The sequence below is a fragment of the Littorina saxatilis genome, linkage group LG8 (assembly GCF_037325665.1).
Source record: "Littorina saxatilis isolate snail1 linkage group LG8, US_GU_Lsax_2.0, whole genome shotgun sequence".
Classification (NCBI taxonomy): Eukaryota; Metazoa; Mollusca; class Gastropoda; order Littorinimorpha; family Littorinidae; genus Littorina; species Littorina saxatilis.
In genome coordinates, this window is record NC_090252.1 from 40,477,688 (window position 1) to 40,490,187 (window position 12,500).

The 12,500-nt window shown below is 41.6% G+C and overlaps 2 protein-coding genes and 1 long non-coding RNA gene across 4 annotated transcripts in view; 1 reads left to right on the forward strand and 2 right to left on the reverse strand.

Moving 5' to 3' along the window:
* Positions 1-94, reverse strand: part of LOC138973526 (uncharacterized) — a 22,535-nt gene extending 22,441 nt beyond the window's left edge. The window contains exon 1 of one of the 2 annotated variants that reach the window (XM_070346245.1): positions 1-93. This exon is cut by the window's left edge and continues 382 nt beyond it. The gene's annotated coding sequence lies outside the window, so the exon portion shown is untranslated. The other variant, XM_070346244.1, reaches the window with a different exon arrangement.
* The window catches only part of LOC138973551 (uncharacterized), a 495,333-nt gene that overhangs the window by 111,229 nt on the left and 371,604 nt on the right, over positions 1-12,500 (reverse strand). The window lies entirely within an intron of this gene.
* The window catches only part of LOC138973527 (uncharacterized), a 13,809-nt gene continuing 9,352 nt past the window's right edge, over positions 8,044-12,500 (forward strand). Inside the window, exons 1-2 of the mRNA XM_070346246.1 lie at positions 8,044-8,143; positions 11,369-11,602. Coding sequence (XP_070202347.1) covers positions 8,131-8,143; positions 11,369-11,602 — 247 coding nt within the window. The 5' untranslated portion in view covers positions 8,044-8,130. The remainder of the gene's footprint in view (positions 8,144-11,368; positions 11,603-12,500) is intronic.

Below are 12,500 nucleotides of genomic sequence, written 5' to 3' on the forward strand. Positions count from 1 at the left end.
AACACACCGCTTTTATTATTCACGCTAATCCAAAAGTACCAGGAAGTTTTCAGTGAGGAACGTTTTGGGAATTCCAATTGCGGACCCCAACTTACGTGTGCTCTCGAAGTAGATGGATGTAATTTTTTTTCTACTTCTGCGTTACTTGGTTGACTTGCTTTCAATGAAGCACGCCAAATTAGTTCCAAAAAGCTGAACAACTAAAGTACGAGAACCCTCCTACCCGTGTGAATTGTCCTGAACAGTTCCCAGCAAAAGAAACCACTGATGCATGTTGTGTGTGTGTGTGAGTGTGTGTGGTGTGTGTGTGTCTGTGTGTGTGTGTGCGTGCGTGTGTGTGTGTATGTGCGTGGGTGTGTGTGTGTGTGTGTGTGTGTGCGCGTGTGCGTGTGTGTGTTTGCGTGCGTGCGTGCGTTTGTGCGTTCGAGCGTGGGTGTGTGTTTGTTTGTGTGTGTGTATGTGCGTGCGCGCGCGCGCGTGTGTGTGTGTGTGTGTGTGTGTGTGTGTGTGTGTGTGTGTGTGTGTGTGTGTGTGTGTGTGTGTGTGTGTGTCGTTTTCAAACTGTTGTAAAATTCAAACCTTAAATGATGTCTGAATCGAAAAACAGATTCTTGCAGGGCATTTTACTGGCTCTATTATGGTGAATGTCTATTTTGTACGTTCAGTGTTAGTTTACCTCTTCCTCATAAACTGCGTTCTATGGTGTACAGTAATGTGAGTCGTGATTAAAACCAGAGGTATAATTATCACCAGGCCACCGAAATCGTATTAACAAAATGAGGATGAGGGATTGCTTCTCCTCCTCCTCCTCCTCCGCCTCCTTCTTCTGTGGCATGAACTGAGCTGCACGGAGTTTCACACGAGGTAATCTGTGCATGTTTACATAAGATCATTCTGAGCTTCCTCCCACTTGAACACATACCAAAAGTCTACCACCTGCATGCTGCTTTCTGTGAAGTACGGGAACTCTCTGCTGATTTCACTTTGTAGATTGACATAGGTGTCAACTTATTCAGCAAAACAAAAATGAAAGAACGGAAGAACGAATGTAAGAAAGAAGGAAAGAAAGAGAGAGTTTGTTTGTTTGTTTGCGCCCAGTCCACCACGAAGGGTGATATCAGGGCGGTGCTGCTTTGACAGTTAACGTGCGCCACACACAAGACAGAAGTCGGAGCACAGTCACATTATTCTGACACCGGACCAACCAGTCCTAGCACTAACCCCATAATGCCAGACGCCAGGCGGAGCAGCCACTAGATTGCCAAATTTAAAGTCTTCGAACCCACGACCTCCCGCTCACTGGGCGGACGCCTTACCACTAGGCCACCGTGTTGCGGTAGAAAGAGAGAGAGAAATAAAGAAAGAAACAAACAAACAAACCAGAAAATTACAGAAAGAAAGAAAGGAAAAAAAACCCAGAAAGACTGAGAAAAAAAAATATAAAAAAAATAAAAAGAAAGAAAGAACGAAGAAAGAAAGGAAGAAACGAAAGAAAGAAAGAAAGAAAGGAAATTTCAATTGGCACCGGAAGCAGCAACGCTGTTGTTTGTTGGTGCTTATCATAATCTTTGACAGTTTTGAAGCTTTGGCAGGTCTCCCACTGTGCACTTGATCGTTTACAAGGAAAATACGGTGCATGCATATTTAATACTGTGTGTGTGGGGGGTGTTTGTGTGTGATCACGTAATTTCTACGGGAGGACGGAACACGTCATGTGTGATCACAGACGTTCAAGTCCCCAAACCGTCAATTACCAGGTCTTTATGAGCACCGCATATACACAGTTACACACAACGTTGTTACAAAACTGGATTGCAGTTTTTTTTACATTTAGTCAAGTTTTGACTAAATGTTTTAACGTAGAGGGGGGAATCGAGACGAGGGTGTGGTGTATGTGTGTGTGTGTGTGTGTGTGTGTGTGTGTGTGTGTGTGTGTGTAGAGCGATTCAGAGAAAACTACTGGACCGATCCTCATGAAACTTGACATGAGAGATCCTGAGTATGGTATCTCCAGACGTTTTTTTCATTTTTTTGATAAATGTCTTTGATGACGTCATATCCGGCTTTTCGTGAAAGTTGAGGCGGCACTGTCACGCTCTCATTTTTCAACCAAATTGGTTAAAATTTTGGTCAAGTAATCTTCGACAAAGCCCGGACTTGGGTATTGCATTTCAGCTTGAAGGCTTAAAAATTAATTAATGAGTTTGCTCATTAAAGTTGTCATTAAAATCGATTTTTCGCAAACAGATTTAAAATTGATTGCATCGTATTTTTCATCACATTCTGAATCTAAACATATAATACATATGTCATGTTTACTCTTAAAATGTGATCACAATTAACGAAAATAGATTAATTAATCTTATGATTAAAATTTAAGAAATTTATCCAAAACTGATTTCATCTTATTCTTTATCATTTCCTGATTCTAAAAACATATAGATATGATAGGTTGTACGCAAAACAAGCTCAGAAAGTTAACAAGAATACAGAAAAGCGCGCTTTCCTGCTTAGCACAATACGCTACCGCGCTAATCTGGCGTGTCAATATCACTACGTTTTTCACGTGGGAGGTGAGCGATTTCCTTCACGCGGGGATTGACGAAGCTGTACTGTCTTGGTGAAAAAATACAGTGCGTTCAGTTTCATCCCGTGAGTTCGACAGCTTGACTAAATGTAGTATTTTCGCCTTACGCGACTTGTTTTTTTTTAGAGTCTGCTCTTTTATAACTGTCCCTGCTTTGTTGAGAACGTAGTGTCATAAAAAAATATAAAACATACAGAACAAAATAAGAAATAAACACACGGACGCACGCACGCACGCACGCATGCACGCATGTACGCACGCACGCACACACACACACACACACACACACACGCTCTCTCTCTTTCTTTCTCTCTCTCTCGCTCTCTCCCCCTCTATCTTTCTTTCGTTCTCTGTCTGTCTGTCTGTCTGTCTGTCTGTCTGTCTGTCTGTCTCTCTCTCTGTCTCTCTGTCTCTCTGTCTCTCTCTCTCTCTCTCTCTCTCTCTCTCTCTCTCTCTCCCTTTGAACGTTTCAAAACCCTTAGTACCCTCATGTCGTATTTTAGTGTATGCCCGTGTTACACAGGGGATTCCCCTACAAAATCCCACAGGCACCGACGACTGTGTACCTGCTGTGCGGGTTGGAATCACTCATGCTTAGCCTTTTTTTGTGATTAAACGCTTGGTTGGAGAATAGATATACAGCTGTACTATCTCAGTACAATCTTAAAGTTACATCTATTCGTTTAATTTTAATTTTAGTTTTTGGATTCATGCCTTTCCTGGTCGGGTGCGCTGTCAGTAAAAATAGAAACACGCAATTGATCTTTGACGCCAATGCTGGGTGACAATTTTTGTTCGATTGTGATTTAATTTCTCTCTCTCCTTCTCTCTCTCTCTCTCTCCTCTTTCTCTCTCTCTCTCCCTTTCTCTCCCTCTCTCCCTCTCTCTCCCTTTCTCTCTCCCTCCCTCTCTCTCTCTCTCCCTCTAGCCCTCTCTCTCTCCCTCTTTCTCTCTCTCTCCTCTCTCTCCCTCTCTCCCTCTCTCTCCCCCTCTCTCTCTCTCTCTCTCTCTCTCTCTCCCTCTCTCCCCCTTTCTCTCTCTCTCTCTCTCCCTCTTTCTTTCTGTCCCTCTCCCTCTCTCTCCCTTTCTCTCGCTCTCTCTTTCTCTCTCCCTCTCTCCCTCCTTCTCTCTCTCTCTCTCCCTCTCCCTCTCTCTCTCTCTCTCTCTCTCTCTCTCTCTCTCTCTCTCTCTCTCACTGTGAAACAAAGCCAATTTTGAATGATATTTATGTTTCTCTTTTTGTCGCAGGCCCCACAACTTCACAAGCTACCACAAAAATACCTTGGCGAGTGGAACAGGAAGGGAGGCGACTCGCATTATACAATAAGCAATACGGTCACTTATTTAGATGAAGTTACTTCCCTTCTTCCGTCTCCCAATTCGGTGTTTTTTTCTCCCCTGATTCGGCTGTGTATAGAACAGGTGAAGCTGCGCGTTTATTTGACACTCTGGATCTTTGAGTGAAATATCTGTTTCCATTTGAAAAACAGCTTTAAAATGAATAGTAGTAGCTTGAAGGGGGTAATAGAGTGATATCCACTATTATTTTCAGTTGGGAGAATTTCAGGATAATCGTTATCATGCCAACAGCATCTCCAGCATCATTCTGCTACTTTGGATCAAACAGCTAGGCTAACGCCGTCAGCAGAACTGTCTTCTGTCCTGATTTCATGAGACATTATTGACACGATGAACACAATCGCTGATCTGTTGAATTCTCTGTTTCCATGGTTACCCCTCTTTAATGACCAGCTTGTGTCCACCTGGTGTTAGCATTATCAGCAGGGGCTGGAGAGTAGGGTACGTGTCATATACAATCACACGCATAACGAAATGTTATATTGAACTCAATGCAAACATTTTGTTCCCATCTTGCTATTCATTTAATTCGTGGAATGTACATACTATCCCTTGTATGAATGTAACTTTTCTGCACTTGTATGTTTAACATAATAGTGTGTGTGTGTGTGTGTGTGTGTGTGTGTGTGTGTGTGTGTGTGTGTGTGTGTGTGTGTGTGTGTGTGTGTACGAGTGTGTGTGTGTTCTTTATTAATTGTAACTTCTTTACTCTTCTTAGATAAGGGTAGATTTGCAAAATGTTCAAAGGAGTGATTTCCAGTGTCGTATATTGTTCAGATTTTATTTCGAGTCATGCATGGTTTAGGGTACTGGAAATGTTCGTGTGGTTTGACCTAATTAAAACATAATCTGATGATGTTTAGATCGGACCTCCACATAAAAGATCATGCAATGCAGATGGTTTTTTTGCGATGGGTCTCAGAAAAATAATGACTAGAAATACGAGCAGGACACAATGACATGTCGACACATGCGAAGGTATTAAGAGTTTGGTGACAGTGGCTTGGTTTTGGCTCTTCCATACACAAGGTACGTTGCTTCAGCACACGACCAAACACACATTTCTAACACCCAGACACACGCTGTCGCACACAAGCGTTGATCATGTGTGACCTGTCTTATATGTTCAAACATTGATTTAGTGGTCCCCCAACTAATGTGTGTGTGTGTGTGTGTGTGTGTGTGTGTGTGTGTGTGTGTGTGTGTGTGTGTGTGTGCGTGCGTGTGCTTTTGGTGTGTGTGTGAGTGCGTGTGTGTGTGTGTGTGTGTGTTTGTTTGTGTGTATGTGTGTGTGAGCGTGTGCGCGTGTGTCTATCTCTCTATAGATACGGCTTCTCTGTGTTTGTGTGTGTGTGTGTGTGTGTGTGTGTGTGTGTGTGTGTGTGTGTGTGTGTGTGTGTGTGTCTATGTGAGCTACACCTGTGCATTGTTCAGTTCTGATTGTGATGTGGTCTGGCGGCTTTTGTGTAATTTTATGTACTGGCCTTCCTTTGAGAAGCCATAACAGTTCAAAAGGGCTTAGAGATAAGCTCTAACTTGCAGTCCCCAGGATTATCTGCGCAGTAGCAGTTCTCTAGGCTGGTCACACAGCTTGCTGCTGTGCCGACTGGTCAGGGACTCGGACATGGGGCTGTGGGTATAACTAAGCCCAGATTATCACATCAGCGTGTTTCAGTTTGAGGTCGAGTGGCTCCCGCCATCCCTCCTGATTCCAGCGACTACCTTCTAGACAACATATCCTCACCCAAGGCCCACGAGTCGCCAAACTGTACATATTGTTTTTATTACCACGGCCTTCGTGGCTTACATCTTAATCCTTTTATTTGTAAAAAGTTTTGAGATTTATTGTTCGTGTTCCTCTTACTTGCTCATCTATTTGGTTTTATTGGTGATCCTGAAAGGTTCCACTTTTTAACTCGATTTGAAATAAAAAAAAATAATATTACAAGCCCGTTATTCAAGATATAGAATACAGACTTATAATTCTTACCAAGAAACATCTTAACTACTTTTCATTTTAACAAATTCCACAGAGCATTATCAACTCAACCCCACCCCCTGCCCTCCTCTCCTTATTTTTTGTTTCTTTCTTTCCTCTTTTTGAAAGCGGACAAACACTCAAAACCGTAGGACTTTTAATATTAATATTAATTTTAACGAGTGGAGTTCGCCTCCAAAGGTGATTAACACGGTTACATTCGTCGACAAGGATGGGACTCGATATGGTCAGGAATGGCATTATGGCCACTGAATCATTTTCGTGCTGTTCCCATTCCACGAATCTGGGAGGGACCTAAGCTTGGCACCCGGCTCTAAGTACTTCTTCCCGGCGAAGCCGGCTACCCGGCGAAGCGGGTATTCATTCTAGTATATATATATATATATATATATATATATATATATCCCATGACCTCCCTTCTTTGTCTCTGTTACTTCAGTATGGGTATATATGTTGTATTTTTATAGCTCAATAAATACATCATGGACTCCAAAAAATATATGATAGTGCAGATTCCGATTTGGGCAAAGAACTACCTTCCTCCCGACCTTTGACCTCGCGCCGAACAATGTGACACATTTGTATGAAGTTCCAAAATCGTATTGCACGGCTCAGAAAACCATATCAGTTGCACGCAAAAATGAATCTCAGAACTGATCTGATGTATGAGATGCAATAAGCAAACGTTTCTTTCATTATGAAAGCAATGCAGGTCGAAAAAAACGAACATTCAACTTACAAGATAACCAGATGCTAGCGAACCAAAACAAAAACACGAGTACGCTCCCTTGCATCGTTAGCAGACGACTTTTGAGAATCTGTCAGACCGTCCTTACCTGGCACGGTTGGGCTTCGCTATCAAATATTGGCTGTTTCACGTGTTTTGCGAGCAAGTCTACTCTTTTGCCTGGCTCTGCAGTAAGTCCACATTGGCGATGAAGGTATCCAAGAACTTAACATGTGTGTATTTTTCCGTAATCCAGTCATATTCCTTCAAAATGCAATCAATCGGCGGTGACAGACGTGTCGGTCGCGTTTTCCTCACACCCATACCAGTTTAAGTTCATCCATGCAAACACACTCGCAAAACAGTTTATCACGTAGATACATTTCAAATAGGGAGCAAATGGTTAAATCTAAACCTACATATTTGTTCCCTAAAATTTGCTTCTCTGTCAATAAGCCTAATTACACACGTTCGAGAAAAACAACGTGGAATCGATTCTGAATCGAGTAAGCCAAATGGGTCCCAAACCCGTTTCGCCCGTTCTGCCGACCTGAAACGCAAAACAAAAGAATTGTGCGCTTCAACTAAATTAATTTCTATTCGACTTCATTACTTTCTTGCAACTTATGAACCTTTACTTAAAGCTTTTAAATGGTCTGAAAGTAGTGTTACCGCGTACTTATCGATGCACTCATTCGTTTTATTTTTTCAGCGACGGTCACTTAGTTTAAGGTTGCAAAAGGGCTAAGTCTCGCTGCCAACACTGTTTTACACTGCACAGATCGCAACAGTGCCGCTAGTAGTCTACACTTTGTGTTTGATGGTAGAATGGGATATACAGATTACAACACTCGTGGTTTTTTATATGGCTTGTATTTCAGTCAAGACCCAGCGGGAATATCAATCGAGAGCCACTCGCCAGAGGCTCGTGTCTCCCGATGATATTCATCCGCTGGGTCTTGACTGAAATACAAGCCATATAAAAAACCACTCGTGTTGTAACCTATACATATATTGACTCAGAAAGCGCGAAAAAAATGAATATGTATGTGTGTGTGTGTGTGTGTGTGTGTGTGTGTGTGTGTGTGTGTGTGTGTGTGTGTGTGTGTGTGTGTGTGTGTGTGGCTGTGTGGCTGTGTGTGTCTGTGTGTGTTGCCCAGGACATCAGGTAAACAAAATACAACAGATACATACTAAGTGGATATGCATTGGCAAATGGTTCTTATCAGGGATCTGCCTGATTTCAGAAATACAATGCATTTTTTTTCATTTAGCGTTAGTAGGTTAGATGAGTACGTGTCTTTTAGGAACCGTACATGGCACTCCCAAGTGTTATTTGATCAGACATTACTTCTCTGTAGTATACCTGTGGTGTTAAACAGGAGCAACGTATTGGAATATATCCTAAAGGTGTGTGCCTCAGAAGTGTGTTGTTTACTTGTCGTGTCTGTCCCTGCGATGACAATGTCAGGTAAGTTATTTGTATTATGTGCTTCTCTCGGACATAATCTTACCCCATGAAAAAGCTTACAATACAATATGTTTGTTAACTTATTTGTTTACACAATGATACTTTGTGTTTTTGAGCAAGTTTAATCGCATTACCGAATCTCAAGAACAGGTCTAGTCAAGCGCAGAGCTATTTTTATTCAGGTGGTCCAATTTTGAAAAAATGCAGGTACTTCTACCACCTACTTTTAAGAAGACATACTAAACAAAAAAGACAATTGGTAAATAATTTACTGACTATAAACGTCAACCCCTCCCACCTTTTGCTCTGTCTCTCCCTTCCTCTCTCTCACCATGAGGGATAATGAGAATGAGAGAGAGAGAGAGAGAGAGAGAGAGAGAGAGAGAGAGAGAGAGAGAGAGAGAGAGAGAGAGAGAGAGAGAGAGAGAGAGAGAGAGAGAGAGAGAGAGAGAGAGAGAGAGAGAGAGAGAGAGAGAGAGAGAGAGAGAGTTGATGTTCAGGACACTGCCCACCACAAACACTTGGGCGTTGTTTTACAAAATGATTGTAAGTGGAATGTTCATATTAACAGTATTGCAAGTAAAGTAATGTTATTGATTAACTGTTTGAAATTTTACAAGCACAGGTTTAGTAGAAAATCTTTAGAAATTATGTATAAATCTTACGTATTACCACACTGTGATTACGCCGATGTCGTCTGGGACAGTTGTACAGAAGGGCTATCAAACAATTTGGAACAGCTCCACCTCGAGGCCTTAAGGGTAATTGTCGGAGCAGTTAAAGGAACAAGCCACCAAAAATTATATGACGAATCAGGCTTCAGTAGTTTAAAACTAAGACGGAAAAGACATAAATTAATTTTGTATCACAAAATGGTACACGGGAAATGTTCACAGAACGTAGCTGATTTATTGCCTCCTCTTGTCTCGACTGTAAACCCCTATCATTGACGAAACCCACTTGAACGGGTCGTACCACCACACAGAACTGAACTGTATAACAAGTCATTAATTTTGTTCTCAGCACTACCTGAACATGGAATTCTCTACCAGACAATATCAAATCAACAAAATCAATTAGCCAGTTTAAACATTTTCTAGGTCGTTCAGATAGTAAAGTTCCTCCTCAATATTATTATGGTAAGAGAAAAGAAGGAATTATACACTGTAGATTAAGATTATAAATGAGCGGTTTAAATGATGATATGATGAAACGCCACTTAAGTGATAACCCGACTTGTGAGTGCGGATATCGTTATGAAGATGTTGAACATTATAAGATGTTTGGTGGCTTGTTGACAGACCATCTTTTTTGTTGGTCCAAGGGGACCATATCGTCTTTTGTTTCATCTTTATCGACCAAGGCCGAAGGCCGCGGTTGATGAATATGAGACAAAAGGCGATATGCTCCCCGAGGACCAACAACAAAATGCTGGTCTGACGACAAGCCACCAAACATCGTTTTTGTCATCATTTTGATTGTGCAACAAAATGCACAATAACCCACAGGGAGACGAATTTTTAGAATCCAACTCCGGGCCACAAAACATCGTCACAGTAGCTCGAGATAATACGTCAACCTTGTATGTGACGTCAAACGTAGCTTGTTGACGCTTTTCTTCCAGTCTGAAAATGTACAGAGCTGCGATCATACGTGTGAGTTCAGTAAGTGTTGAGCATATTTCTTTTCTTTTTAAGTGTTTATGACTTTTCGTTGTGGATTTTGCGATTACTGAGATAAGTTGCAAATTGACCATCAGTCGCCGCGGTAATTATCAACATTGATTGAGTCTTTGAGAGTGAATGCTTACAATCGTTGTCCTCGGAAACACAAATCCAAAGCCGCGATGGTTCCACACATCAAACAATCAGCCTGATTGGCTTTTACTTTGACAATCCACGTTTCACCTGAAAGCTCAAACCCATTCACCACCTCGATTTATTGCATGGGGAACATGATATTTATTTCCCAGGTGTTTGTGAATGAAAACTCGTGAAAATGATGACAATATTTATTATTTTGTAGCAATTACGATGATGTCCGAAGGCTAACTATACACACATTACCGAATGATCATCAAAATGTACAATGTTTATTGTTTGGTCTGCAAAACCTACGTCTTACCGAAAACATTGAAATATTCGAAAAGGTACATAGTTTTATAAGGTAAAGTGATAAATTTTGATTACCCAGTGGTCACCATGTTAATGATCCAGTATCTGATTATTGGTAGGTCATGTTGTTTGACGATTTTACTAAAAGTCAAGCTTGATTGAATATTGCTTAAGGGTTTTCTGTGTATTCACATGACTAACCTCAGCTTAATTAGTTTGGACAACATTTTGGACGAAAGTATTGCTGCTACAGAAACGTTTGATTGGCAAGTCTGTGACAGTCATCGTCTCTCTGACCTCTCCCCCCCTCCCCTGTATACCCACCTTACCGACTAATATCTCCCCGATAATTCTTTTGTTATATTTTCTCTTCTTTGTTTTGAAAAAATGTATCTTGTCTGTTTTATATTTCTAATAAGGGTATGAGCAATTTTCTGACCTTGACATCACGTGAAATAATATTTCCTATTTGGATGTACATATTTATAACCACACTTAATATAAGCTTAGCTTGTTGTGTGGTCACAAATGTCTGTATCGCATATACATGCCATCCTGTATTTCTTTAATAAAATCTTGTTTAAACCAGAGAGAGAGAGAGAGAGAGAGAGAGAGAGAGAGAGAGAGAGAGAGAGAGAGAGAGAGAGAGAGAGAGAGAGAGAGAGAGAGAGAGAATGTGTGTGTGTATGTGTATGTGTGTGTGTGTGTGTGTTGTTGTAAATCAATGACAGCAGGTAAACAAAACACAAGATATACAAAGTGGATTGGCACAAGGTACTCATCAAGGGTCTGCCAGTATTTCGGTTAAAGCTCTAATTCTCAAGCCGTCAACAGCAGATTTGACTGCGCAGTAATGATTTAGTTCGGCTTCCTGACGAGTGGACGTACACTGATAGAACTGTCAAGATAAGTTTTGTGTGAATATTTGTTTGTCTGTTCACTTAAAAGACCGTTGGGTCGAAATATCTGTGAATGTATTGTTTTGTCAATACATGTAACAAACGTTCCAACAACCTACCTTTCTTGTTTTTTGATTCTTTTGTATTGCAACACGAGTTGCAAGAATGGTTCAGAAATGAGTATTCACATCATTCTCTCGATACTGTTGCAGATGATTTCCTGATCGTCGATTGCTGTCAAGGCAGGCAACTGCATTTTGCTTTGACTGTAGTTGCTGTAGTTTTCTTGCACACTGCTGACACGACATTCACGAGTTGCACAACTTCAGCTGCTGTGGAGGGACAGCCAACAACTGTTACTTGTCACTTCCATGAAGACGTGTTGGTTTATGGACGTCATGTGAACGTCCTGAGATACGACCTTGACGGCCAGTTCTATGTACCCGGTGAGTGTACCATCTGGCATTAATACTTCGCATACTGTAACGTACAGCGCATTGACCCGTTTTTCCACTGAAAACAATGTCACAAAACCGGCGCCGATTACGCTGAGTTCCTCCTACAATGGCCAAATACGGCGGTCTTAACTAGGAGGGAGCTAGGCGATCGACAAGAAGACTAGGAGGGAGATGACATTCAAAGGAGATTATTTCTTCGCTGCTGGTGAAGAACTTAGGCCTATATTAAGCCACTCAAACAATTTTCAAAATCTCCCCAAGTAGCTAAGAGGTCGGATTGGGTGTCGAATTGTGACATCACATAAAAATACCTCAAGTGTTTAAACATTATTGTTTAAAATTATTCGAATTTAGTGCGATGATCAATGCATAGGGGGGTTTGCTGTGCATTTGAAGCTTACCTACTCTTCCCCCGCCACGATAGCAGAACTCATGGGCATTTGCAAAGCTTTAATTCCGTTTCTTAAATCCCAACGAGTTTCAATGTGCGATTGATATTCGTCCCATACATCACTGAACATTTTAACGATGTACAAACCAGATTCCGACGCTGACAAGTCAGGCCGGGTCCACTTCCATATATATGTATACGACTTGTGTGTGTGTGTGTGTGTGTGTGTGTGTGTGTGTGTGTGTGTGTGTGTGTGTGTGTGTGTGTGTGTGTGTGTGTGTGTGTGTGTGTGTGTGTGTGTGTGTGTGTGTGTGTCCGCGATGCACGGCCAAAGTTCACGGTGGATCTTTTTCAAATTTGGAGACCGTATTCAGCTACACCCCGGACACAACCTCATCGATGAGATATTTCAACACGTGCTCTCAGCGCGCAACGCTGAACCGATTTTGGTTTTTCTCTGGATCCATTTCCAGTAACTCTTCCTTATCTTTTCCA